Source organism: Xyrauchen texanus, chromosome 11 (genome assembly GCF_025860055.1).
Source record: "Xyrauchen texanus isolate HMW12.3.18 chromosome 11, RBS_HiC_50CHRs, whole genome shotgun sequence".
NCBI lineage: Eukaryota > Metazoa > Chordata > Actinopteri > Cypriniformes > Catostomidae > Xyrauchen > Xyrauchen texanus.
Genome location: NC_068286.1, coordinates 7,662,615 through 7,690,569, shown reverse-complemented (window position 1 = coordinate 7,690,569; position 27,955 = coordinate 7,662,615). Strand labels below are relative to the sequence as shown.

At 39.3% G+C, this 27,955-nt stretch overlaps 1 protein-coding gene across 1 annotated transcript; it reads right to left on the bottom strand.

Moving 5' to 3' along the window:
- Positions 1 to 202: 202 nt before the first annotated feature.
- Positions 203 to 27,899, bottom strand: LOC127651706 (bifunctional 3'-phosphoadenosine 5'-phosphosulfate synthase 1). Its single transcript, XM_052137666.1, has 12 exons — positions 27,717 to 27,899; positions 27,308 to 27,422; positions 26,063 to 26,298; positions 25,820 to 25,958; positions 24,206 to 24,324; positions 23,824 to 23,937; positions 20,533 to 20,644; positions 18,806 to 19,011; positions 10,562 to 10,697; positions 9,270 to 9,538; positions 7,714 to 7,943; positions 203 to 1,751 (listed from the first exon to the last, which is right to left on the bottom strand). Exons 1-12 carry the CDS (start codon positions 27,774 to 27,776, stop codon positions 1,613 to 1,615), a joined length of 1,875 nt encoding a protein of 624 aa, XP_051993626.1. The 5' UTR covers positions 27,777 to 27,899; the 3' UTR covers positions 203 to 1,612.
- Between the last annotated feature and the right edge of the window lie 56 nt (positions 27,900 to 27,955).

Genomic DNA, 27,955 nt, shown 5'->3' with positions numbered 1-27,955 from the left:
TCTGTGTTCACACACAAACTGTGGGTTTGCTGTCCTGTCAGTATATCGTTTTTTACTACACAGATACTTTAAAAAAATGTAATCTCTGATGAAATGTTCCACTGAAACTGTTAAGATAACATTGACATTATCAGGGACCTTTAAAAAAAAAAAATGAATCTGTGTGATGTCATAGATTATTAGGTTTTAATAAAATCTCTCTTTGAACTGGGAGGAAGTTTTGAGTTCAGAAAGGTGAAGTTTGTTTTCATAGTTCAGTGCATTAAATTCATATCTCAAAAGATCAAGGAAATTTTGATTCCTCATGACACATTTTAGACTAAAGATACAAAATATATTCGATCTATGGCCAAAGGTGGGGGTGTAACAAAAACAAACTTTATACCAAAGCGAATGTTCATTTTTCAAACTAGCATTGTCTTCTTATTGAAATACCAATTATTCATTTTGACGACCCCAATCGATGACGACTAGAGATTGAACAAGATCTGGCAGATGGAAGAGGGGTGAAATACATGACTCCTTGCACATTTTGATGTTTCATCTCCAAGCTGGAATCAAAGGATGGAGCAGGGTGTTCCTGAAAGAGTGAAGATTAACCCTTGGTGTTTAACTTATACAGAGGAGTGAATGCATCTGGATGCCAGATGGGTTTCAGTGTGTACAGTGAGAGGGGTCGCAGATCTTCAAAAGCATATGGTTGACAAATATTCATTTTTTGGTGACCTATCCCTTTAAGACGATCAATTTGATCTGTTAATTTTTTCTGATGGAATGGTTTATTATAGTCAATGAAGTTAGAAGAGAATAGTGTTAAAAAAAAAAAACAATTGTAAACTGAAGAACATGTCTACACAGTCTTTCTATCATAATACAATACCCACAAAATAAGTCATAAAATTAAAAAATGCACCAATATTGAAGTCAAAGATAAACAACTCTTTTCAACAAAGCACTACAAACAACACAATGATTAGAAATGTTACACACAATGCAAATACTATTGAAGTGATGCTGATGATCCGTGTTTGATGTCCAAGCCAGCAAGTTCCTGATGGTCCAGATTTTAAAGGAACTTGTTACTAAAACTTACACCTTAATAAGCTTCTCACACAGCACATATTTTAAGATCACTGATTAAAACAGTGGGCTTTGGGTTTGGAACAACATATCAGGGTAAGAAAATGAATTTTTGGGGGGGAACTGTCCCTTTAATTCCCATTTAATACCCTATCCTAACCCCTTAATGGTATGTTGCTTATCCTATTGTAATACCATTTATGGGGAAAATATTAAATGTACAAGAATAGAGTCTAAAACGGTTTCATTTATGTTTACAGTATTGTATACTTCAAATGTATCTTTCACAAGCAACTTCACATAATTTTTCTTAAAACAGAACATATAAAATGCTCATAAGACTCAGAGAAACTTACAGTGAGGAACAACAGTTACCGGTGGCTTACAAATAGTTCAAGAAGTCCTTTGGGTTGTCCCAGTTTTCGATCCTTGTGTGTGTTTGTTTTGTGTATGTAATGAATTTAAATCATCATCAACCTTCCCTTTTTTTAACTGTAACAGAATCCGCCTCTCCCCATACCTGGAAAACCCCTTAGGCCTTCTCTAAAGACTGGTAGTACTCCTTAAGAACAGTCCAGGCTTTGGGCGCCATGAAGCCTTCCGGTGGGTTCTGGCCCTCGCGAGCCATCCTCCTCATGCGGGTCCCTGAGATGAAGTCATAGTCCTGGTGGCTGGGTAAAACAAGTTGGCATGAACTTGAATTAGATGAGGGATTTTACGATGTGCAAGAAAAAGGGACAGTGTGGTACCCAATGTGATAAGAAAATGAAAAAGAAACATAATCTCTGTGTTTGCATCAGAGATAATAACTAGGTGCAGTACAACGGTCCTTTGTTCGGGACAATATGCTCAGGATGGAACGACGTATTATATACTGAAAAACAGCTCTACTATAATAAAATATGCTCTCTCTCTCTCTCTCTCTCTCTCAAGTGGCTCTTTAAAGCATATTATTTGCGACTGCCTTGTAGGCAGTTTTCAATGGCACAAAGGTAAATAGGCTGGCATTACTTCAACAAAAACCACAAATCTAAACCTCAAACCAATGGCATTAAATCCAAACTCTCGGCTACACGTTTTCATTTAAACAAATGCTTCGAAAATAAACAGTGCGCAAAACGTCTCATAAACAGAGTGAATTAGTCTCCAACTGCGCAAATTAAAAACCCAAACACTAGTCTAAATACAATCCGCGATGGCTCCTAAGGATGGGGTTTATTTTTTAAAGATTAGTTGTTCTTTAATTAAGACGCAGACCTTAAGAAAACAAATTCACAGAGCGCAACACATTTATAAACAAGTGCACTTTCTCTGTCGCAATCACGTTCATTAAAGGGTGATTTTCACTGTGGCTTTTTAGGTATGTGGTGCATCTGAAAGGGCACAGCGATATGTATGGGCTTATAAAAGCGGACTGCTGCAAAATGTCAAACATTTCAAGCCACTGGAGACAAAAAAAAAGAAAAAATGTGTAGATGGTTTAACAGTCAATATAACCGTTATCCAAGCCCTAAACTGCTGATCCATTTAGGTTTGGCATCTTGAATTCTCATATAACCTTTTTCTTCTGCAGAACACAAACGAAGATATTACATTGAAGGATGTATGATGTGTTTTGGCCATAAGATGCAAGTCAATGGGGTCCAAAACGCTCAAGCTCCGAAAAAAAGATATAAAAGGCAGCACAAAATGTCACCACTATGTCTCGAGTGGATTCATCCAGGTCTTCTGAAACTATTCGACCAATTTGGTTGAGAAACAGACCAAAACGGGGTTGCCAGGTACTCAAACATTATACATCAATAAGAGGTTGCATTTTCATTTTCTAGTGTTTAAAATAAACTTTTTGGCGATCATGTTGAAAAACTCAACCTGTGACTCTATAATTTTCAAAATGGCCCAACTGGGATACTATGCAAGCCATATAGATTACTTTACGCTGCATTTATGTCCTTTTTGGAGCTTAAAATTACCCTATTTTTTTGGGGATCCCATTGTCTTGAATTGTATGGACAAAAACACATCATACATCCTTCAAAACATCTTGCAAAAACAAAAAAACACTGAACTCCTTAGCAACTGCATAGCAATGCCCTGGGAACTGCCCTAGCATCGTGGGGCTGGGTTTTGCAAGTGAAAGCACCATTTACAGTTTCTCTCTGAAGTGTTTTTACTAGGGGCTGTCACATTAATAAAGTGTGATTAATTGTATGTAGAGCAGAGGGGGGTCGGAGCCAGGCTGGAATGAAGCACGCCCGGTCTCCAATCAGCCTGATGGGGCGAGCGAGGGATAAAGGCAGCCGGTGACGACAGTTTGAGAGGGATAGAATTACTAGCAGCTGCCCTGTGTGTGTTTGTGTGTGTCTTTTTATTTAATAAAATACTATTTATATTGTTAAGCCGGTTCTCGCCACCTCCTTCCCCCTTAACCCATTACATTAGTGCCGAAACACGGGAAGGAGGAGGGATGCCCGTTGCAGAGTCCTCGACACTGCCGTCCACCCAGGGGAGAGCCACTGCCATCCACTGGGTGACGGAGTAGCCCGACCGCCCGGACACAGGGAACGGGAAGTGGGGACTGGACTCCCCGACTGCCTGGAGCGATGGAGCCAGTGCCAGGGGCAGAGGAGTGCCCTGCCGTCCCCCAGAAATGCAGAGGGGTCGACAGGAGACCGTTGTCCATGAGGGGAGGAGGGAAGTAACTCCCCGACCGCCTGAAGCGGTAGGGCCGCTGCCAGGGGCGGAGGAGTGTCCCCACCGGCCGTCGGGAATGCGGAGGGGTGTTCTGTCCACTTTGGGTTGGAGGTTTGACTCAGGTCCGCTCTGGGAAGAGCGGCTGTCATCCACCTGAGAGTGTGGAGGAGTGATCGGGGACCACGCGACGGCGTATCAGAGAACCGGTGAGTGAGCTGCTTCTCTCTCTCCTCTCTCTCTCTGTCGCTCCGTATTTTTGTTGTTGTTGTTGTTGTTGTTTTTTTTCCCCTCCTGTTTTCCGCCTCCCAGGTCAAGGAAGGTGGGGATGACCAGCCGGCAGACGGGGCGCAAGGCACGCCCCTCCCCAGGGAAAGAGGGTGGGGATGTATGTCATTCCGGGGGCTCCCCAGCCTCAGTAAACTCCGGGAGGAGTGTAGAGCAGAGGAGGGTGGGGCCAGGCTGGAATGATGCACGCCCGGTCCCCAATCAGCCTGATGGGGCATGCAAAGGATAAAGGCGGCCGGTGACGACAGTTCGAGAGAGAGAGATCATGTTTCCTGACCCATACTTAAATTCTGTAATAAAAGTATGTATTTTCGTACCGTCAGAGCAGTTCAAGATTGAAGTACATGTAACTGTGTTTCACGAGCCGCATCAGCAGGGGATAGTCAGCACGCCTCAACAAATCTCACATGCAGTGCAGCCACAGAATGAGAGGCACACAGGACATGTTCTCGACAGCTGGACGGTGCAGAACAGAATGCAGGAGTCTTGAGTCGCAATTTACAAAGTTTCATCTACTTTAACTGGGGATGCACAGATTGGTATCGGCGCCGATACTGACGTTTTAGACGGACCGGGTATCAGTCCGATGAACCAGATCCAAATCCGATACTATGTGTTAGTCATTTTCGTTACTGTCAAGCTCCAAAAATTGCATAAAAGAACAATAAAGGCACCATTAAAGTGGTCCATATGACTCTTGCATTTAATTCACTTGAAGACATGCGATAGCTCTGTGAATCGCAAAAGGCTGTGTTTAACAAGTAAATATACAGTATGCAGCATGTGCAGCACGTTAGTGAATGGCACGGCTCTGTTGATCTACATAGCATGCACAGGCTGGTGATGCACTCAAGCTCTCAGAGCAGCAAAAAATATGTGAGCGCCACACACAAACAACAACTAAGATATAGAAGGTTCACTTATGCATTTAGAACGGCACTGGATGAGCATTTCACAAAATGTTGAATAATAAGCTAATTAAACTACTGTAAACTTGCCCGAATACAGCCACTTACAGGATGTCCTGAAATGTTCCGACTGTCAAAATAAAAGCCAGATAGTTTAAAGTTAAAGGTGCACGACTGAAATATATTCATTTTTTTGTTATAAAATTCTAAAAGTCAACGGCTATCCATATATTGTCCTTATTATGCTCCCTCAGGCTGTGCTCACACATCTAGAAGTATGAATGAATGATTAACACAATGCAACGTACAATGCGACTACAACGGTGTTTACATTATAGCGGAAATACCTCCCACATTGACACAAAGAATCACAGGGTGTAGGAATAAGGTGGATATTGCATTATCTTTATTTGGAAGCCCTTTTTCAGCAAATGTTGATTATATGTGATTAATTGCAATTAATTGTGATTCATTAATCAGCAAGTCAAGTTTAATTAATTACATACGAAAATGTTCATTGATTGACTATTTATTCCATAATTTGGATGGACTCACAAATTATGGTTTGTTTATGTAATATTATCACCATTCCACCTGGTAGTGACTTCAATGGGGTGAAGCGGTGCAACGCATAAACTCCAACTCCACAGAGAACAGTTAAAATGCACTTAAATGAGAAACAGCTTGGACTGATTTGAGCCATTTTAGAGGATGACTTTAAAGGAGATGGCTGGCAATTAAGCTCAGCATCCATATTCGTCTCCATTTTGGCCAGGCCCAACGCCCTGATCAGGGAGCAGACAGAATGCCATAAATTTACTAAGGCGCCAACTGGGGCCCTTTGTAACTCAGACGGAGTGTGAGACTAAACCCTCACCACCCCCAACATCTCCATCACAGGGGCTACAGGGAGGGAGGAGGGAAGAGATGCCAGTAACTCCATGCCTGCTGTCACCACAGTGCTTGATTGCACATAGCAATGTTAGCATCGTTTTATTACTGGATTATAACGAGGATAATTCACTGATTATGCGAGAGATATTGCTTGAGGAATGTTGTCATATCTTCTTAAAGGAATATTCCAGGTTCAATACAAGTTAAAGGCAATCGACAGGATTTGGGGGATAATGTTGTTTACACCAAAAATTATTTAGACTCATCCCTCCTTTCCCAAAAATCGGGGTTACAGTGAGGCACTTACAATGGAAGTGAATGGGGTCCAATTTTTTGAGGGTTTAAAAAGGCAGAAATGTGAAGATTATAATTGTATAAATGCATTTACAATAATTCTCCTGTTAAAACTGGTGTATTATTTGAGCTGTAAAGTTGTTCAAATCGTCGTTTTAAGGTTGTTTTACGGTTTACAGTGTTACATCGTCATGGTAACAAAGTCACGTTGTAAAATTGGATACAACTTTACATAGAAAAGTTTAGTAAGCAATTGTATCACACTAAAATCATGAAACACACATACTGTTTACGTCTTGTGGCTAAACTTGAAACGATGACTATTTTAAGGTTAAACAATTGGCCCCATTCAATTCCATTGTAAGTGCCACATTGTAACCGATTTTTGACATTTAACATGCCTTAAATGCTCTAAAGTCTAATGTCAAAGCCTTATTATCCATCTTTAAAAGAGATTTTGTTTCCCTAATGTGCATGAAAAGGAATCACAATTAATTTTTGAAGTATTAAGAGTTGAGAGATGAAAATGAAGACACCTTTTTTTTCAGTAATTTGTTCTCTTAATAACACTGAACTTGTCAATATCTATAGGTGCACAATGGCACTGTGGCAGGGCGGAGGGCGGGGCCGGGTTGTGATCGTACAGACCCAGTCCCGTATTAGGCTAATCAAGCCTCCCGAGAGGGATAAAGGTCGACTGCAGAGGATCGTGCGGGAGAGAGAGATCGTTAACGGACATGTCCGTCATATGTGTGTGTTTGTCTTTTGTTTAAGTGTTCTATTAAACTATTATTTATATTGACAAGCCGGTTCTCGCCTCCTCCTTTCCATTGATCTCTTTACAGGCACCTTATACAGAGACGTCGCTGATAAATGCAAGCTACATTTTATTGTGAGCCCATATCGAGTTAACATGTCCTTATGTAAAGTGGATCAATGCCCTTGCTAATGGCCAAATTCATGTTCACAAAATACTAATTCAATCCATACTGTAGGGAACTGCGGAACGAGATTAGTCACTCTGTTCAGTTTTACAGCATGTCAACATGCTGCATGATCTTCATCAGGCATGGCCGAAAAGCCTGTTAACTTGATAGTGGATAGCGCTATTAATTACAAGACGAGACACAGCTAGCACGTGTGAATTTCCGCAGTATTTGTACACAGCCTGAGGAATAATGGCAGATCTCCACTTCTGAATGACTTCAAAGAAGTGAGAAAAGCCTCAGAATTTGTTAAAAGCACACAACAACAAAACAACTGCTATTATTCTTGGCATCGTTGTTACGAATCGAGAAGGCCTGACGTGAAGGGACGTTTCACTCAAGATGTGCTGTGATAGATTGTGTGCACTCGTACAGAAGAGAGTAAACAAACGATTACAGATGAAGCAAATTCTTGCAACCAGTGGTTGGTTTGAGTACCTTTTAATACCCCTCCAAGTTTGTCAAAAAGAATCTTTCCAAGAAACTTACAAGATCTTTTCGTACACCATTTGTGTGGTTAGAGTTTTTCCTTTAAAATGTCACTGTATTTGTTTTTAAAGAAAACAACTTACTTTTTGGGGTCATAAAAGTCCATGGCCTTCTTGACTTTGTTGTAGGCTGCCACTTTGAAAGGCACGATTTCCAGTGAAATGAGGCCAGGGGCCATGGTGAGAACTTTCGCTCCATGGGAGGGCTCGTACAGGTCTTTACCCGTGTCTGGGTGGGGCATTCCTGCCGGGTCACGGCCCACTATGTAAAAATTGGCACCGGCCACCATTCGGGCCCTGCAATGCCACTGCACCTGTTAGAAATAGTTAGAATTTCTTGCATTTTCACTTTTTAAACAATTTCAACTAATCAATTAAAGGAATAGTTCTGCTAAAAATGACAATTTTGTCATCATTTACTCACCCTTATGTTGCTCCAAACCTGTATGATTTCCTTTCTTCCATAGAGCATAAAAAGAAATGGTTTGAAGAATGTTCACATTGCTTTTTTTCCATATATGAAAGTGAATGGGGATGGATGCAGTCCCTCCAAAGGTGAAAAAAAAGCACCATGAAATTAGTCCATACGACTTGTGCGCTACATTCTAAGTCTTCTGAAGCCATCCAGATAGTTGCATGTGAGGAATTGACCACAGAGCCATTGGTAAAATAACGTATTGTGACTGATATTAATGAGCCAGTTTGGAATATTACTGAAGTGCGATTGAAATTTGAGAGCTTTTCATTGAATTATGATGCACATTTCCTCACACAGAGCTATCATACTTCAGAAGACATGGAATATATTTTTCCATCGCCATACACTTTTAATGTATGGACAAAAGCACCCGGGACAACCTGCTAAAGTTCTCCTTTTGTGCTCCGCAAAGTATGAAAGTCATACAGGTTTGGAAAAGGATTATTTTTGACTTAACTATCCCTTTAAGTGCTAAAATTGGATGTATGGTGATAATGTAAAAGAAAAAAGAAAGACTTTCTGTCAAGTGGAAATGGGAAAGATAAGGTGCATTGACAAGGACCCAGAGGTAAATACGAGAATAACACGAATAACAATACAGAAAACACATCTCTTAGATCATAGTGTGCACAAGACTGGACACGTGATTAGAATTGGCCTAAACCACCCAAGCTAGTTCTTTTCTGTGGAGTCAGCATGTCCTCTACGTCCTCCTCATAACTCAATGGACTCTGTTCTATGGGCTGCTTTCGCCTTACCGACTATGTCTTGACTATAGTTATGGAACACCACACAAGCAACAATTCTCATTGAAGAAAGCTCCCCGTTTGTCCTCTTTCAAGAGTTACGTGAGAATGTATGGAACGCCTCCAGCCTCTAAACAGAATTTTTTCGATCCAGTCCAGGAGACAAATCAAATCCTACTGGACAGTTCAGAGACACATAACGCCTGTGAGATGAGACTGTCCCTGTTATGTTCAGCCTCCAGCAGAGGTTAGGTGGAACGAATAAGCAATCTATTGTACCACTGACAAATTAAGATGGAATGTGCCTTATGCAAGTTTCTTCACCACTAACTTTACATAATTTCATCGAAAAGTATAATTTAATTTATGGTGTACCGCAGGTGTTTGGCCTCGGTCCTTTCTAATTCCATACTAACCTCTGTTGGGCCAGCGTACATCATTGGAGAGGGGAAGATAGCAACTATGGTGGAGTTGGGGTCAAGCAGTCCCTCCTCCAGCACAGCAGCATGCTGTCTCATGCGCCAGGCGAGCGGCACGTCATCATCTTTGGTCCACCCGCCAAGCGGGTGAAGCAGCAGCACGGGTCGGCGGTAACCACGCTCAATCAGACGGCGCTGTGTGTCCTGCATGAGCAGCGCATGCCCGTTATGCACCGGGTTCCGTAGCTGGAAGGCAAAGACTGCATCTACAAACAGAAGTAAGTGTGTTTAATATCTTGTAACTTGTCATAAATGTGCATTTTATGGAATATTAGGCACAACACAAAAAAAACAGCAATATGTTTTCAATTTCCGCCTTTTATCAACAGTGGCACGGTGTTTTCCTCCACCGAAAACAGAGACATTTAAAAACATGTTCATATTCAAGATATATTCTCTGAAACTTTTTTTTTACAAATCTTATTCAATTTTAAGTAACATTTTCTTGTTTTAAATATTGAGATATTTTCCAGACAAAAAATACTGATTTTTTCAATGGATGCAATTGAAAAGCACAAATAAATTATATGTTTATTTAAAGTTATTGTTATTTAAATTACAAATGAAAATTAGGGCAACATAAAAGTACTCTGGTGGTTAAATCCATATCTTCTTAAGTGATGAGATAGGTGTATGTGAGAACCAGATCAATATTTAAGTCCTTTTTCCTTAACTTTCACATTCTCCTTGTGTTTTTGGTGATTCACATTCTTCATGCATATCGCCACCTACTGGGCAGAGAGGAGAATTTATGATAGAAATGTAATTTTGATCTGCTTCTCACCCACACCTACAGTATAATTTCATGTCTGAACACATGGGTGTTACCACTGGAGTCTAATATTACTTTAATGCTCCCTTTATGTGGATTTTGGAGCTTCAAAATTTTGTCGCCCATTCACTTGCATTGTGAGGACCTCCAGAGCAGATATATTCTTCTAAAACTCTTCTTTAGTGTTCTACAGATGAAAGAAAGTCATACACATCTGGGTTGGCAGGAGGGTGAGTAAATCATGAGAGAATTTTCATCTATGGGTGAATCTATCCCTTTAAGTAGTAGTTATCGCTATTATAATAGTTTAAAGAGCATAAAATGTTGCTCTGCTTCGTGTCCTGCTATAGTATAAAGGAAAAGCAACTTAAAGCCCCCAACAGACCATTTAATATTTGGTCAAAAGGAGCAGCTCTTGAGTTCTCTGACTTTGTCGAACACAGCTGAAGTTCCATACCTGCATTCATGTCTTTAAACTTTTGCTTGAGTTCGGTAGGGGTAAGCCTGTAGCTATCCAGCCCGTCGTTCCAATAGATCCGATCCAGCACCTGGAGATCTCCTCCGACCAGCCAGTCTCCACTCTCCATCACCATCTGATACGAAAAAGACCATCAGACCTCCAGGAACAATACTCATGATCTCTCAGTCTTATCTCCATAATACTGTTGCACACATTTTTACACTTGTAGTCTCCATTTCTTTCTCTGTGAAGCATGAGGAACCTTCTAATTCTGGAAACCACATGACGATATATCAGTTTTCCCAGTCCACACTGCAACGTGAAGATGCCGTTTTCAAATGTATCCACTTGTGAGACGTAGACGGAAGGCCAAAACGTAGAGAAAAAGATGTGTTTTCAAATGAAAATGTATTAGTGGGGACGCGGCCCAAAGATCTTTCAAACATAACTGTCGATTAATCGTCAAGTGTGGCATACATTGTTGAATCCAGCACCTAGATCTTCCTCTTAAGCACTCATTGTAGTAGCCAGCGAATCTGTATTTACAGTAGTAAATGACTTTGTTTTCTGACAGACTGATAAAAACCTGGAAATCCTGACTCCTGTAGACATCCAATAACATTGGATCTAGAGATATCACCCTACTCTTGCCATTTTCTATATTACCAACTTATAAACCAACTTGCAGATGGTTTAAATAACCTTGGCTACATGTGTGAAATCATTCCCACATTATGGACACAACTGTCAAAGTTGACTAGCTTCATCCCTCAATAAGATTTAAGATCACCCCATATAAGCAGCTATCATACCAGGCTAAAACTCTCGCCTACTTTTACTAACATTTCGCCTTCAGGAGGTCTTCTCTGGCATTCGCTGAGTCGTTAACTTGGCCAGGGTTAAAAAGCAGTACAGTATGCCAAAGACACCACAGCTCAGGGCAGATATGAGGCTGCTGGGATGGAGAAAACCATTTCACAGCCTTCTTGACTTTCATCTACTGAATTGACTTGACAGTGGCACTGGTGGCTCAAGAGATTCATGTGCAAAAACAGTATGTGATCATATTAAGCATACTTGGAGGCCTGAAAGCATTAAATGCTAATATAATGCTTCATCCACTGCTTGGCTTTTGCATTTGAAGACTGAATGCATGTGCAGCTGTCAATTGCTGGACTCAGCAAGGCAACAGTAAAGTTTCATTCATTTATGTTTGTAAAAGACAGCAATGGAGAAAATCTTAGTGATCTGCATTGCCTGTTGGCATTAGATCGCAAGTAGAGGTGGGAAAAAATATAGATTATTGCTTTAATGTTTAAAATTTGCTTTAAAAGAAATATTACGGGTTTAATACACTTTAAGCTTAATGAACAGCGTTTGTGGCATAATGCTGATTACCACAAAAATAAAAAAAATAAAAAAATCGAGGTTAAAGTGAGGAACTGAATGAAGCCAGTTTTTGGAGGGTTTAAATGCAGAAATGTGCTTATCTTTTTTATAAAAGCACTTACATTAAATCTTCTGTTAAAACTCATGTATTATTTGAGCTGTAAAGTTGTTTAAATTGCCATTTTTACAGTCGTTTTAGGGTTTCGATATTAATGGCGTTACGTCGTCATGGCAACTGAGTTGTAATGGTGCGTTCACATACAACGCAAAGAACATTTTCGCCTCTCATTGCTCGCGCGAGTTTGACCGCTGGATTAAGGTGCGTACACACTGCCAGCGACATCGCGCGCGACAGTGACTCAATACCATTCATTTTCAATACGAGCACAATGGCTGGCGGTGAAGTCGCTAGTGGGTGTTCCCACTACTGGTTGCCTAGTAACGTTTATAAATTACATTCACGGATGCCATTCCATTGCTGTTGACAGCGAATCTCTTTTCTTGCCACTAAAAACAAACATTTTGGAGGGAAAAGACTAAATATAAATGGAATCAGTACATAAAATGCTTTATATCAAAGATGAATGAGAAACCAGGCGTGCTGTTTGCCATAGCGGCTCTTTATCTGCGGCGAAAATGCAAATGCCGTTCTGTCTGGGTCCATAAAATCCCTGCAATCTCAGATACACCTTTCCACGCAGTATTTTTCTTAAAAATGTCCTTGTACGTGGGAAGAGACATATCATAGAGCACTGGAAAATGTCTAACAGCAAGAATTAGCCTTTCATCCATCTTTCCGTTACTGCAGGAGCAGAGAGAGAGAGAGAAGGATCACGTGAGCTCTCTCGTCGTCTCTCCTATTGGCTGTCGCTTCCGTTAGTCGCTCCAAAGTTGAACTTTTCTCAACTTTGTCGCGTCGCAGGACACGCCCACATCTAGCGCCAACGGTCGCGACAGCTCGTGTCGCCTGAAGTCGCTGTGCTCGCATTGAAAATGAATGGTATTGAGTCGCTGTCGCGCGCGATGTCGCTGGCAGTGTGTACGCACCTTAACGCGAACTCGCGAGTATTCCCAGTTCTCTTCCGGAAAAGGACAGGAGGCGGGGCTTCTACAACTTGGTTCATAGTAAAGTACAACCAATAGCTGGAATCAAGTAGACGTGCATATTTTCGGAACTTACCAGGTAGTCCAACTTCCTTGCTCACTTTCCTCCAAACTATGTCTTTTTTTGTCCGGTCTCTGTACATGTATGACGTTGTGTCACACAATTCCGGGTGCCCAAACACCGCTACAACAATTTATAAATTTTTCCAGATTTCTTCTGCTACTACATCAGTACGTCAGTGACATCCGGACAATCTCAGTGCTGATAGGCTTTCGCGACAACGCGACATGCGAATTTCTCGCTCGAGTTGAAAAATGTAAACAAATACGCAAATTAAGCGATTTCGCGCGTTCGAGTCGCGTCATTCGCGCCGCCCCGCGTCAATTCGCATCTTTGCATTGACTTTGTATGTAATCGCACTGCGCAAAATGCTCGCTTTGCTTTGTATGTGAATGCACCATTAAATTGGAAATAACTTTTCACAGTAAAGGTTAGTAAGCAATTTTATTGCACTAAAATCATGTTTACACACGTATTGTTTACATTTTGTGACTATGCTTGTGAAACACAGAGTATTTTAACTTTTACGGATTGCCCCCATTCACTTCCATTGTATGTGCCTCACTGTAACACAGATTTCTGCTTCTTTTTTTTAAAGAAAAGGAGGGACAAGTTGAAATAAATGTTTGTGGTAATCAATATTATGCCACAAATTCTGTCGATTGAGCTTAACGTGTACTGAACCTGGAACATCACTTTAAGTATTCAAATATAAAGCACAAACGCTTTAAATATTGAAATTTGTATATTTTAACTCACTATCATGAAACTAAAGCCAAGAATTAATATTTTCAGAAATATTTTTACATTAATATTTTGGGGGGGAAGAGAGATCATTGCAAGTGCAAGAAGAAACAACGTACTGCAGGATTAACTAAGCAAACAATATTATTTCTAGAATGCTTCTACAATCCTATAAATTCTAACAATGAGCTAAGAATACATGTGCATAACTTTATTTGTAAGGATGCCTGTACATATTCTCTGTAGAGCTAGACTGCAAGGTTTTTTGGTGTAGTGATAAAAACACTGGAAACGAGATATGACATTCCCTTGCATTGCTGTTTTTTTCATAGCTTTACGCAACTTTACACAATGAAGAAAAGCAAGATATTCAACATGTTGCCAAAGCACCCAAATCCAATGAGGATGAATGAGAATCAATTGAGTAAAGATCAGAAAATATCACTTTTTCTACATATTTTGAACAGCAATCATCTAAAAACAAAGACGTGCAAAATGATCATATCGTGACCCAGATACCGATATCATCGTATCACCAGGTCCCTGCTGATTCCCACGCCTACTATACAGTAAATCAACTCTACTAACAGTAATAATAGAAAAGTAATAATATTAAAATTAAAAATGAAATGATATGAGTAACTGAGCACTGGTTCAAATTGCCACACCCTTTATTCAAGGGAAAAGAATAAAACAATTAAGTTGCGTTCCAATAAACGCTCGAGTCTGGTTAACTTTCCGCCACATGCCAGAATTGCCGATGTGGAATCCACAGTCAGACTGACAGGCGAAATAAACAGGAAGAGTGTATTTACCATACGTGATGGAGCCCAGTTTAACAGCCCCGCTGATTGACACGCTTCAGCGGAGGGAGTTTAACATACACACAGACATTGTGGATGGTTTTGTGAACTCAATTATGACAGAATAAATCACTTTCTCCTCGAGTATGAACGTCTGTACGTGCTCTAAAGAAATATTAATCAAACAGAAGTTAGGTTAGGAGTTAAATGTTTGGTCTCATTCATTTTTTCAGCTTTAGTGATATTATTGGTCAAGTAAAATGAAAAAAAAAGGCATGCTGGTATTTCAAGTCAGGCCTTGTTAGAACCTGACAGGATTTTACAAATCAACGGCAAATACTTTAAATTGAACCTGAAACTGAATTATTTTTCTGTAAAGTAACGCACTTCATTATGAAACAGTATTTCTTTTTTTTTTTTATTACAGCATCACTTGGAGTTTTTAGTTGATAGTGGAGAACTACACCCCTCCTAAAACACCACCAGCACTCACTTCTGAAAAGGCTTTTTGACTTGGATGTGGAGACTAATGGTCAAGTTCACCCTCTATAGCAATACAATGTACTCCAATGGTAAAACTTCCATTATTTGCTATTAAAGCTGCGAACTAATTATTGCTGATATTTCCGAAAGGCTATATTACCAACAACAGTAGCCTAAAATGATGCCAACATATAGGGCCCTATGATATTAGTTTTATTTTTTCCGAAATTCCATTTTATTTTTTCCAAAATTCTGTGATTTCCATTTTATTTTTTCAGAATTCCGTGTTTTAAAAAGTTTGATTACATTTAATCATCAAAATAAAATTAATTGACCTTCATAAAACAGTTACTTTTATAACATACCATTGCATTTTTATTTTATTTATTTTTTGGTCAAATAAGATATTGCTTAAATATAATGGAATTATTAATGATATACCGTATTATTAGTACTATTTTTTATTAATACTATTTTGAATATTACATACAGTTAATATACAGTTGTAAAATATTTCTGTCGCAATTTCTTCAATTTCAATCGTCTACTTAAATTGAGCTTTTATTTTGGCAGAAAACTGAACGAAGCAGTTCTAGCTTTTACATTTTGAGGACAACTTCTCAGTTCCAGATAAGCCGTTCACAATATGGCTAAATGTGCTTATTACACCAGACTTTACGATTTAATATTACTATATAGGTTGCATGTGCTGCACGTTTCACAGTGAATAAATGCTCTGCTCTTCTGTCATCTAAACACACACACACAGAGCGTGCATGATGTTTATGATGCGGTGTTATCAGTGTATGAGCAGCCGGCTTCACAGATTCACTTTGAAGTGCGCAGCACATGCAGACTGTGTATTTATTTAATATTCAATCTTAGCCTTTTGTGGTTTAATCCTCATACTAGGGCATTTCATGATTTTACTTTGATTAATCATGTATTAATAAATTACATTTCTTCCAAATGTGTCAAATTCTTTGACATTCCGTGTTTATAGTTAATTCTGTTTTTATGACTGGAATCTGCGATTCAGTCCACGTTTTCCGCATCGTGGATATCATAGGGCCCTATACGTAGCTTTTTGGCTGTTGGTCAACATTAACCAAAAGCCTACAGGACCTAGGTGCATGGTCGGGTATGTGGGATGGTTGAATCGACCAAGCCCCACCCTAGCTTGGTCGTTTCTCAGAGAAATGAGAAAACTAAATGCCCACCCTAAAGCTAAAAGGGAATTTTGTTATTTTGAGTTGACTACTAGAGTTCAAGAGTATTCTGTAAAAATAGAGTCCCTGTGACATCTAAATTTACTTCTAACTCATCTTGCCAAATGGCCTTTACACAAAGTTTACAGACTGCAGCAAGTCTGAACAACATCAAGAGAATGATGTTGAGTAAAGCATAAATAAAAAGAAAAGCGATTACTCTACAAGTTTATTTATTGTGTGCAACTTTTACAGTTGTGCCATGTCTGGGGATCGGTTTATTTGTGAGTGGAGGCAGGCAGGCAGACAGACAGACTGAGAAAGACTGGGCCATACTGGAGTCCGAAAGCTCTCCACTGGCACCCATTAGTGAGATCTGGAGCAGAGCGGAGCCATTAAAATCCACCTAAGCCCACAATCCACACTTACAGATGGAAACAATTGTTCAGTATTTACTCTGTGAGATTTGTAAGAGGAAGGTGAGGGGAGAAGAGCACAGCTCGGCTAAAAATGGTTTCAATAGAACGCAGGGCGAGAAATCCAACTAAAACATGTGTGAAATGAAGGAGGTCACGGAATAAAGGGATAATGAAAGCGGGGATTGAGAAGAGAGACAGGGTGAGATACAGTAAGAGGGCATTAATGTTCTGTAGTTCATCAGAGTGCAGTCCAAGAAAAGCTTGGCAATCAGATCGCAAGGCGACCTACATTAAAGCATTAGGTCAGCGTTCTCGCAAGATATTTGTTACTTTATCTGTAGAAACCACATAAAGTAGAAAACTCTGCTTATAGAGTTAGAGCACATAGGGCATTAACAAATAAGTTTGTCTGAGATAAAAAAAAAAAAATTGAACACTTTTAAAGATCTGGTTTAAAATCCACGTGTCAAGTTTGTAGAAACGTTATCTTTTTGTTATTTTGTTTTGAAAATATTTCACTTTTTATAGCATTTCCTACAAACAATTTACTTAATGACTTTAAAAATGTCAAATGGTGTAACATCAAGTATTAAAAGGCATTAACATATTTTTCTTTGAATGCAATCACAATTAGAGTTTGTCCATTTAAACTGAACAAAACGTGCCTTTCACAAAAATTTCAAAATATCACCTTTTTTTTTTACTTCACGTATACAAAACAGCTACCAGCATTTTGGTTACACCACCTTACTTAAAAAGAATAATTCACCCCAAAATGTAAATTCTTTCATCATTTACTCACCCTCCTGCCATCCCAGATGTGTATGACTTATTTCTTCTGCGGGACACAAATGAAGATTTTTAGTAGAATATCTCAACTTTATTGGTCCATATAATGCAAGTGAATGGTGGCCAGAACTTTGAAGCTCCAAAAAGCACATAAAGGCAGCATAAAAGTAATCCACACGACTTCAGTGGTTTGATCCATGTCCTCTGAAGCGATAATAGGTGTGGGTAAGAAACAGATCCTCTAAAGTCCTTTTGTCCTATAAATCCTTCTACCTGCCAAGTAGGTGGCGATATGCACAAATAATACAAATCGCTAAATACAAAAGAATAAGAACTCTTAGGAGAGTGCTAAGGAGGGCTGTTTGAAAGTGGAGATTTATAGTAAGAAAGGACTTAAATTATTGATCTGTTTATCATATTCCTTCTGAAGACATGGATTAAACCACTGGAGTCATATGCTGCCTTTATATGCTTTTTGAGCTTCTAAGTTTTGGTCCCTGTTGACTTACATTGTATGAACCCACAGAGCTGAAATATTCTTCTAAAAATCTTTAAGAAAGAAAGTCATACACATCCGGGATGGTAAATGATGAGAGAATTTTCATTTTTGGGTGAACTATTCCTTCAATATGGTGGACAAAAGTTTTTCAAATATCAAGAACATTTTAAAACAAAATTGTTTCACTGCTTACAGCCCTCCAGAATTCTCCATTTGTCCCATAAGACAGTGTTTCCCGTAATGGGTGCCCTGTCACAGAGAGGTGAAATGTGATGCGCTAATGGATCATGCTGCTGAATCATAGTGATTCTGCTTTCAAATTAACATGTATGTAGTCTAAACAGTGCTCTCATTCAAGTTAGCATTATAAACGGGACTTTCCAGGTGCTTTGTGACTCAGGAAAGGATGAAAAATTTGATACAGACATATGTTAATAATTGCCAAATACTTACATAAGTTGACTAAGGAAACACACATTATACCGTGTCCTAACCAGGCATGATTGCAATAAAGCGACAAGCAATAAAAGCTTTCTCCCATGTAGATCAGAGTTTTTGCAACAGGACATTTTTTCAGTAATTTCAGTACATTAAAAATCAAATACACTTTAACTGTGATTGCATCATATCGTGCAGTATTTTTGGACAGACTAATTACTTACTGCTGCGTTTGGTTAGGACACAGTGCTACTTTTCTACTAACTATTATACTGCAGGTTTATGTCCAGATTTGACCCCTTACTTTGATGTACGGGTGATCCTTGCAGGTCGTACCCCACTGCCGGGCGCAACGCTCTTCCTTACGATGCTCGTAGAACTCCAGGTTCCGCATGATAGCGACTCGCCTGCCGGCGTACGCCAGCGCAAATGCGGTACAGCCATCCAGACGCTCCTTGTTTGCACTCGAGACAGGCAGGACCACCGGCACCGACAGGTTAATAACCCCACCTAGAAGCAGGGGTCAGATGTCAGATACATAGCACACACGTCTGACTGTCCGTTTTGAGTAATCTGCAGCTTTTCAAAAGGCCTAAAGGAATATTGTTGGTATAGTTATGGTTCTATGGGGGTACCGGAAATAAAGCATGGCTGTAATGATTTATTTGACGAATGAATGAGAAAGTGGTGCGTTTTCTAAGAAAGTTAGAAGGCAATATGCTTGGCAGATTCGTTGGTTCCTACACCTTGATTAAACCAATATGAGCGGTAAGCCTTTAAAATCCCTTTTCAGGATAAAAAAAACACACATCACAGCAGAATCAGCTGGCTTTCATAAAACAAAGCCCTGTGAGCATCCCAATCCAAATGTAATTAGCATCAGGCACCAGGAAACATGGGCCCGCACAAATCAGTGCACCTAATTCGTAAGGTAGATGCTGGTCTGGTCCAAAAAGGTTCCATTTGAGGTCATTGCGATGATGAAAACAATAACACAAGGTGTGATATAGCATAACTATGTCTAATGATAAGAGACGCTGGCTACCACCCCTGGAGTTCGCTAGTTCGAATCCCAGGGTGTGCTGAGTGACTCCAGCCAGGTCTCCTAAGCAACCAAATTGGCCCAGTTGCTAGGGAGGGTAGAGTCACATGGGGTAACCTCCTCGTGATCGCTATAATGTGGTTCGTTCTCGGTGGGGAGTTGAGCTTGGATGCCGCGGTGGATGCTGTAAAGCCTCCACACGCGCTATGTCTCTGTGGCAACGCGCTCAACAAGCCATAAGATGCGCGGGTTGACGTTCTCAGATGCGGAGGCAGCTGGGATTCGTCCTTCGCCACCCGGATTGAGGCAAATCAATACGCGACCACGAGGAGTTAAAAAGCACATTGGGAATTGGGAGAAAATCCACCAAAAAATAATAAAAGGCAATAAAACTAAATTGACACTTTTTTGGAAACTCAAGCTTGATGTGGGAAATTGCTGTAATTATACAATTCTGTAAATATGAGGACCACATAATGGCTTAAAACGCCCTTCACACATTTGTGGTTCTCGTAATCAAAAAGGTACCGACTTTTTATTTTGGATGATCGGGTTTCAATAGCTCTTACGTTTCTACCGCTAATTGACATTTAAATGTATAATTCAGCCAAAAAGTTAAATTCAGTCATCACTGAAGAATGAAATTGAGCAAATGCCTAAACGGTTATCTTAATGAAAAATGCACTGTCATTATTGGTTGCTAGGTATCAGTTAAAAGCAAAAAAGATTAAATCCATGTCTACAATACTAAACACACACACTGCATTTCAGTTAGCATAATGTATTAATGCCAACAGAATTGTGGCCAATCCAGCAAAGTGCATTGCACTGTTAAACATCTCCCTCTAGTGTTGCGTTCACGAAACACAGCAACTGAAAATGTCATCCAGGCCTTACAAATCCTGAAAAAGACTGAGGGTATTTACTGATCATTCTTGTTTGCTGACAGACAAGATCAATTATAAGTGTAAATGTGAGTGAGGTCTTACCATCAAGCAGACAGCTGAAGTGAAGACACTGCAGGTACTCTCTCTCCCTCATGAAGCCGTTCAGAGGAGTGGCCCAACCCTCAGCAAGCACCTGAACCCACTGCATGTCCACCTATCCACCACAAGCACCAACATACAACAGACATTAGGCTAACTACTACACTGCTTGTATTGTACTGCTTATTATATTTGCTTTATAATTCCATACTAAACAAGTGATTTTTGATACTCAGTGTCGATAAGCAATGTTTCATGTTAAGAGTCTGAGATCTAGCCTATACATCAAACCCCTAGAAATTCTTATGAGTAAAATACATCTGAAGAATATTCCCATTCATATTTAAAAAATGGTTAGTGCACCTGGGTGACTAGGAACATGAAATTGTTCAGCCATGACTTCCTGTTTCACAGGGGTATAAATATGCAGTAACACAGAAGCCAAATTCCCTTAATCATCAATCACAGTGGGTTAGACTAAAGAATATAGTTCTGATGTGCGGCAGAAGGTTGTTGAGCTTCAAAAAATGAAAATTTCCACCATCAGGGCAATAATAAACAAGTTCCAAAATTAGTGTTACAGATAGACTCTTAAGACGTTGCAAAGGAAGCCAGCAGAAAAGTGTTAAAGCAGTTTCACAGGATTAAAGTTATTCATAGCATGTATTACCAAGGGAGGAGATGCATACTTTATTGCAAGTCTTTAAATTCAAAATCAGATAGTTAAATATTTACCACCATTGTGTATATTTTCATTTTCAAAAATGTTCAACAACCTTCTGCCGCACATCAGAACTACCTCCTGATGCTGCTTGCACTGTTATGGCCACCGGCCATATAAATATATTTACACATTTACATACTTGTACCTCATTCTGTTCTGTATGAATGCACCTTCAGTTTATGCTTCTTCATTTGCACCTTGTACTGTATTATAGACATTTGCATTGAGCTGGTCTCTGCTTCTCTACATCATAGCTTTGCACTCAAAAACCCATATTGTATATACTTACATATTTATATATACATATTGCTATTTGCACTTCTGGTTAGACGCTAACTGCATTTCATTGGCTCTGTACTTGTATTTTGCACAATGATGCACAATGATACTCTCTCTCTCTCTATCTCTCTCTATCTCTATCTCTCTATCTCTCTCTCTCTCTCTCTCTATATATATATATATATATATATATATATATATATATATATATACACTGTATGTACACCAGATAAGGAAGTTCCAAAAGCTTACTATCGGCATACATTTTAGCAGAAAACCGATAGTTCCAAAAGCAACTATCGGCATAGATTTTAGCAGAAAACCAACAGTTCCAAAAAGCAACTATCTGCATAGATTTTAGCAGAAAACCGATAGTTCCAAAAAGCAACTATCGGCATAGATTTGTCCAAATCAGACAGTTCCAATAAGCAACTATCGGCATAGATTATAGAAAACCGACAGTTCCAAAAAGGGACTATCGGCATAGATTTTAGCAGAAAACCAACAGTTCCAAAAAGCAACTATCTGCATAGATTTTAGCAGAAAACCGATAGTTCCAAAAAGGGACTATCGGCATAGATTTGTCAAAATCAGACAGTTCCAATAAGCAACTATCGGCATAGATTATAGAAAACCGACAGTTCCAAAAAGCAACTATCGGCATAGATTTTAGCAGAAAACCGACAGTTCCAAAAAGCAACTATCGGCATAGATTATAGAAAACCGACAGTTCCAAAAAGCAACTATCGGCATAGATTTTAGCAGAAAACCGATAGTTCCAATAAGCAACTATCGGCATAGATTATAGAAAACCGACAGTTCCAAAAAGCAACTATCGGCATAGATTTTAGCAGAAAACCGATAGTTCCAAAAAGCGACTATCGGCATAGATTTGTCAAAATCAGACAGTTCCAATAAGCAACTATCGGCATAGATTTTAGCAGAAAACCGACAGTTCCAAAAAGCAACTATCGGCATAGATTATAGAAAACCGACAGTTCCAAAAAGCAACTATCGGCATAGATTTTAGCAGAAAACCGAGAGTTCCAATAAGCAACTATCGGCATAGATTATAGAAAACCGACAGTTCCAAAAAGCAACTATCGGCATAGATTTTAGCAGAAAACCGATAGTTCCAAAAAGCGACTATCGGCATAGATTTGTCAAAATCAGACAGTTCCAATAAGCAACCATCGGCATAGATTATAGAAAACCGACAGTTCCAAAAAGTAACTATCGGCATAGATTTTAGCAGAAAACCGTCAGTTCCAAAAAGCAACAATTGGCATAGATTATAGAAAACCGACAGTTCCAAAAAGCAACTATCGGCATAGATTTGTCAAAATCAGACAGTTCCAATAAGCAACTATCGGCATAGATTTTAGCAGAAAACCGACAGTTCCAAAAAGCAACTATCGGCATAGATTATAGAAAACCGACAGTTCCAAAAAGCAACTATCGGCATAGATTTTAGCAGAAAACCGATAGTTCCAATAAGCAACTATCGGCATAGATTATAGAAAACCGACAGTTCCAAAAAGCAACTATCGGCATAGATTTTAGCAGAAAACCGATAGTTCCAAAAGCTGACTATCGGCATAGATTTGTCAAAATCAGACAGTTCCAATAAGCAACTATCGGCATAGATTTTAGCAGAAAACCGTCAGTTCCAAAAAGCAACAATTGGCATAGATTTTTGCTGATAACCGTTAGTTCCAAAAATAAACTATTGGCACAGATTAATCTGTAATAGCGATATATCGGTCTACCTCTCATTTAAAACACTAGCAGCAACAAATAAGAACAAATGCAAATCCATAAAATTGTGGTCTAAGTTGAGCTTAAAAAATTACTCACTCAAATTATGTCAAGGCCTAGGGCTTATGTTTTTATAAAATAATAAGTTACAAATAACAAATATTAAAACATTTATTATGTTTTAATATACCATCTACTCCACTTTCCCACAACATTGCGAACCATACAGCTTTTAAATTGTTATTGTTTGTATTGAGCCAAGAGGACAGTCTGTGACCTCTACTAGTCAAACATATTTTCACTATATAAATTTGCAGGTCAGAGTTCACAAAACCTAAACTTTGGTACACAGTGAAAAAGGAAACTTCATTGCATGTGCTCACGCTTCTGCTCTACTACCTTAACTTTGCAAAAGAGGTTGGTAGCATCTACATCCTAACGAGCAGTCATACTTCATCATGTCAATGGATGTGCAGACTATCTGCAAGTGTCCCAATCTGAAGTTAAGTGACCTATGTCGTGATTGAGGTTACCTTGCTGATCTCCACAGCTGGAAGAGTCTCTGCATCCGCTTTAGCTAAGTCCAGCTTGTTCTCAGGCACATACAGCTCTTTAACCTCATAGGATGCGTCCACAGGCACTATGTCCTACAAGAAAGACATTACCATTGAAGCAAAAAGTGTCAACGTTTGCTGTCAGTTGACATCCTGCATAATGACCTAATACATCATCTTACAAGGTGCAAACACATGGGACACTGCACATTTCCTTTCCAGAAATATTGCTTGCAACCTCGTCACTTGTAATGTGCTCATTCTGCTCAAGCATGCAAACCAAGTCAGACGTTTAGATTCTGATCTCCAAAGACGTTGTGCAGATTTGAAAAAGCTAAGGCTTGGCCAGAATTCACCGTACCCTTTCCTGAAGAAGGTCCAGGAGTTGCTGGATGCACTCGTTCACGCTACACGAATCAGTCTTTAGCACCAGTTCTGGAGCTTCGGGCTTCTCATACTCAGAGTCTATTCCTGTGAACCCTAATGAGATAAAAAAAAAAATCCATTCAATCAAAAGCCCAATCAAACAATCTGACATGCTTAGTAGGCACTTCATGAAATGAGTGTTACAGGTAGACTCTTAAGAACATTGCAAGTATTAACAATGTATTAACAAGGGAGGAGATGCATTATTTACATTCAGTGACAACAAATAAGGTGTTGTTGAATTAAGGACAAAGCATAATCCTTAGCTCAAATCATTTTGAAATGGGCCTTTAGTTTTCTACTGCATCACAAAGCAGATCAAAGGTGCTGTGGATGTATAGTATGCGCATAAAAATATGACACTTCCTGATATCACAAGATGTTATCAACTAGTCACTTTCGTTGTAAGGCTGACTTATGTTACACTGCCTCATTTTCATTCGGTCCCATTCAGTCTGTTCTGACTAAGGTATAACAGGAACAGTTTTGAAGACCATTGCCACTGGTTTGATTCATATACAAAAACATGTGCTTAACTTATTTACCCCATTTTACAATAGAGTCGCTATCTCAACCTTTTCTCATTTTTGTGCATGAAGGTGGTACTAAAACCTCCACAGAGCTCATATCAAATAAGTTAGGAGTATTTCTTTGTGTTTGGGCCTAGATCAGCATACAGGTCGACTGATAGTGGATTTTGCTGATATCTTTAACTAAGGTGATGGAAAGGGCCGATAACCAATTAATTGGCCAATAGTTTTTAAAAGGTTAAAAATAGAATGTTAAAGAAATTCTTAGGCTTTCCTTACTATGACGGGCACAGACATAGACGCACAAGAAAATAATTCCCGATGCCGTTTAACATTCAACCAAATTCTTAATAATAACTTAATAATTAATAATTAAGATTTGGTGCATACTGCAGGCGTTTTAACTACAAACAAGCACGAAACACACATTTATTTTGAAATGACGATGACTTGGCATGCCCTCACTTTAAAGTAGAACACTTTATTATCTAATACAAATAAGAAAATATGCACTGAAGTGAGAATAACATCGGCTAATGCAATTATCGGCACCGATATATCGGTTTTACCGATTAATCGGTCTACCTCTAGATTAGAGTTCACCTATTTATTAGCATGATCACAACACAAACACTTTAACCTTCCTCGAAACACAGAATCTGGGTTGACGCTGATTTGGCGGCACGATGGGGACCTACACAATATTAGGCAGGTGGTTTTAATGTTGTGGCTGATCGGTGTATAAAGCTGCCTTTAAATGTTTTAAGAAGGGGGTCCCTCGCAAGAGGATCTTTGTATTTAGGGGGTCCTTGTGATCAAAAAGTTTGAAACCTCTGCAGTATTAGTTCAGACCACTCAGTTTTGTTTAAAACATATTACAATGTTTAAATCCATTCCACATAATTCTGCCTGGCTTGGTTATAAGTGTCTCAGTTTCATCCCTTGATGCCACATGACTGTGTAACTCTAGAAACTACACTCAATTTGGCCTTCTCAAAAATCACTTTATACTGTGTTACCTCTGATTTCTCCAGCTCTAGCTCTCTTATAGAGCCCCTTCACATCCCTCTGCTCACACACATCCAGAGGAGCATCTACAAACACTTCAAAGAACGGAAGACCAGCAGCTTCGTGGATATTCCTTGCATTCAGACGGTCCTGGGGAAAAGAACATTTACAGCACACAAATACCAATTGATCACATATTTAACAAGTCTTATTTTCTCTCCATCACACATACACTCAGCTCCATATGGTCTCACCCTGCTGTATGGAGAAATGAAGCTGGCGATACACACAAGCCCGGCATCGGCAAACAGTTTTGCCACCTCTGCAATACGCCGAATATTCTCCTCGCGATCTTCAGGGCTGAAGCCTAGGTTCTTATTTAAGCCCTGTCTGATGTTATCTCCATCCAGAGTGTAGCAGGGGATGCCATGACACACCAGGTACTCCTCCATTGCCATGCTGACCGTCGTTTTACCTGCACCAGACAAACCTGTGAATGCAAGAGAGGAAAGAATAATAATAATACGTCTAAATAATGAAAAGACACTTCTAATAATAGTTAAGTGCAGCAAAACAATATTTCCCTAGCAAACAAAAATATATATTTTTGGACACTATTATGATTATTACTATTCCTTTCAAAACCACATATATTTTAAATACTATGGTACATGAATATGGCAAACCATAAGTCACAGTACCTTTTGTGAGGGTTTTAAACTTGCTATAGTGGAATTTGGATCTAGGAGCTTAAGTTTAGTTTTAAAGCAATAGTTCACTTAAAAATGAAGATTCCCTCATCATTTACTCACCCTCAAGCCATCCCAGGTGTGTATGACTTTCTTCAGATTTTTAGAAGAATATCTCAGCTCTGTAGGTCCTCACAAGTGAATGTTGACCAGAACTTTGAAGCTCCAGAAAGCACATTAATGCATCAGAAAGGTCATCCATAAGACTCCAGTGGTCTTCTGAAGCAATCCAATCAGTTTTGGGTAAGAAAAGACCAAAGAATATTTTTAGAACTTATATTAGAACTTTTTCACTATAAATCTTGACATCAGAATTTTCTTGCCGATGATTTCGACATTACACTTCCTAGCGCCATCTAGCACTCTGCAAATGCTTCAAGCACTAGGAAGTGTAATCGAGCTTGAAATCATGATTGTGCCTAAAGACTGCAATGACAAGCTCTATTGTGAAAAAGGAGTTATATTTTGGTTTGTTCGCACCCAAAACCATTTGGATTGCTTCAGAAGACATGGATTAAACCACTGGAGTCATATGGATTATTTTTATACTGCCTTTGTGTGCTTTTTGGGGCTTCAAAGTTTGATCAAAAGATCAAAAAATTATCTTCTAAAAATCTTATTTTTGTGTTCTGCAGATGAAAGTCATAAACATCTGGTTGAGTAAATGATGAGTAAATGATTTTCAATTTTGGGTGAACTATTCCTTTAATAATGATTTGGGGAAACTGGAAGACGGGCTTGGCAGGATACCTGAAAGCCACACTGTGCACCCTCTGAATCCTCCTCTGGTCCCGACAACCTGTCCACGTTTGTTTCTGCTCACATGATGGGCTTGATAGGTCACATTGGTGGCTCGTTGCATTCCCTGTGAAAATGATATTAAGCACTTATGTGAGAACATCTTGATTGATTAATGAAAATAGGAGCACTTAAATTTTAAGCAATTTTGTAAATCAAATCATTGCAAAAAAATAAAGGATGATCACTATAATCACTTACCACACAAATTGTTAATTAAAACGAAGTGGGTCATATTCAGCATAAACGCAAATAACAAATCCACGACACAACGTATGTTACAGTAAGCAAGCATATTACAACAATAGCACAGTGACATCCCTCAATATACAGAATGAATGACAACATCAGTGCTACTCACCCAATTTTGAGGCGCAACATTCAGTTTTTGTTTCTTGTTCGAGTTGCCAGGGGTCTCCATTTAGTTTATTATTAGCTGCTGAACCCCAAATTGACAAACAAACAAATTATGTGTCAGATATGTGCATACGTTATTTTTATGACACCGGGTGCGCTATGTGTGTTTTGAGCTTCAGCAGGAAGCGTAGAGGGTTACGGCAAGGCACGGGAAGTGATGATGGTGGCGTACCCGTATTAGGA

Coding starts and splice junctions, on each gene's coding strand:
- LOC127651706 (XM_052137666.1), bottom strand. CDS start 27,776: ATGGAGACCCCTGGCAACTCGAACAAGAAACAAAAACTGAATGTTGCG. Junction 25,959..26,062: donor TCATTTCTCCATACAGCAGG/GTGAGACCATAT, acceptor TCTTTTCCCCAG/GACCGTCTGAATGCAAGGAA. Junction 20,645..23,823: donor CAGCTGTGGAGATCAGCAAG/GTAACCTCAATC, acceptor TGTGGTGGATAG/GTGGACATGCAGTGGGTTCA.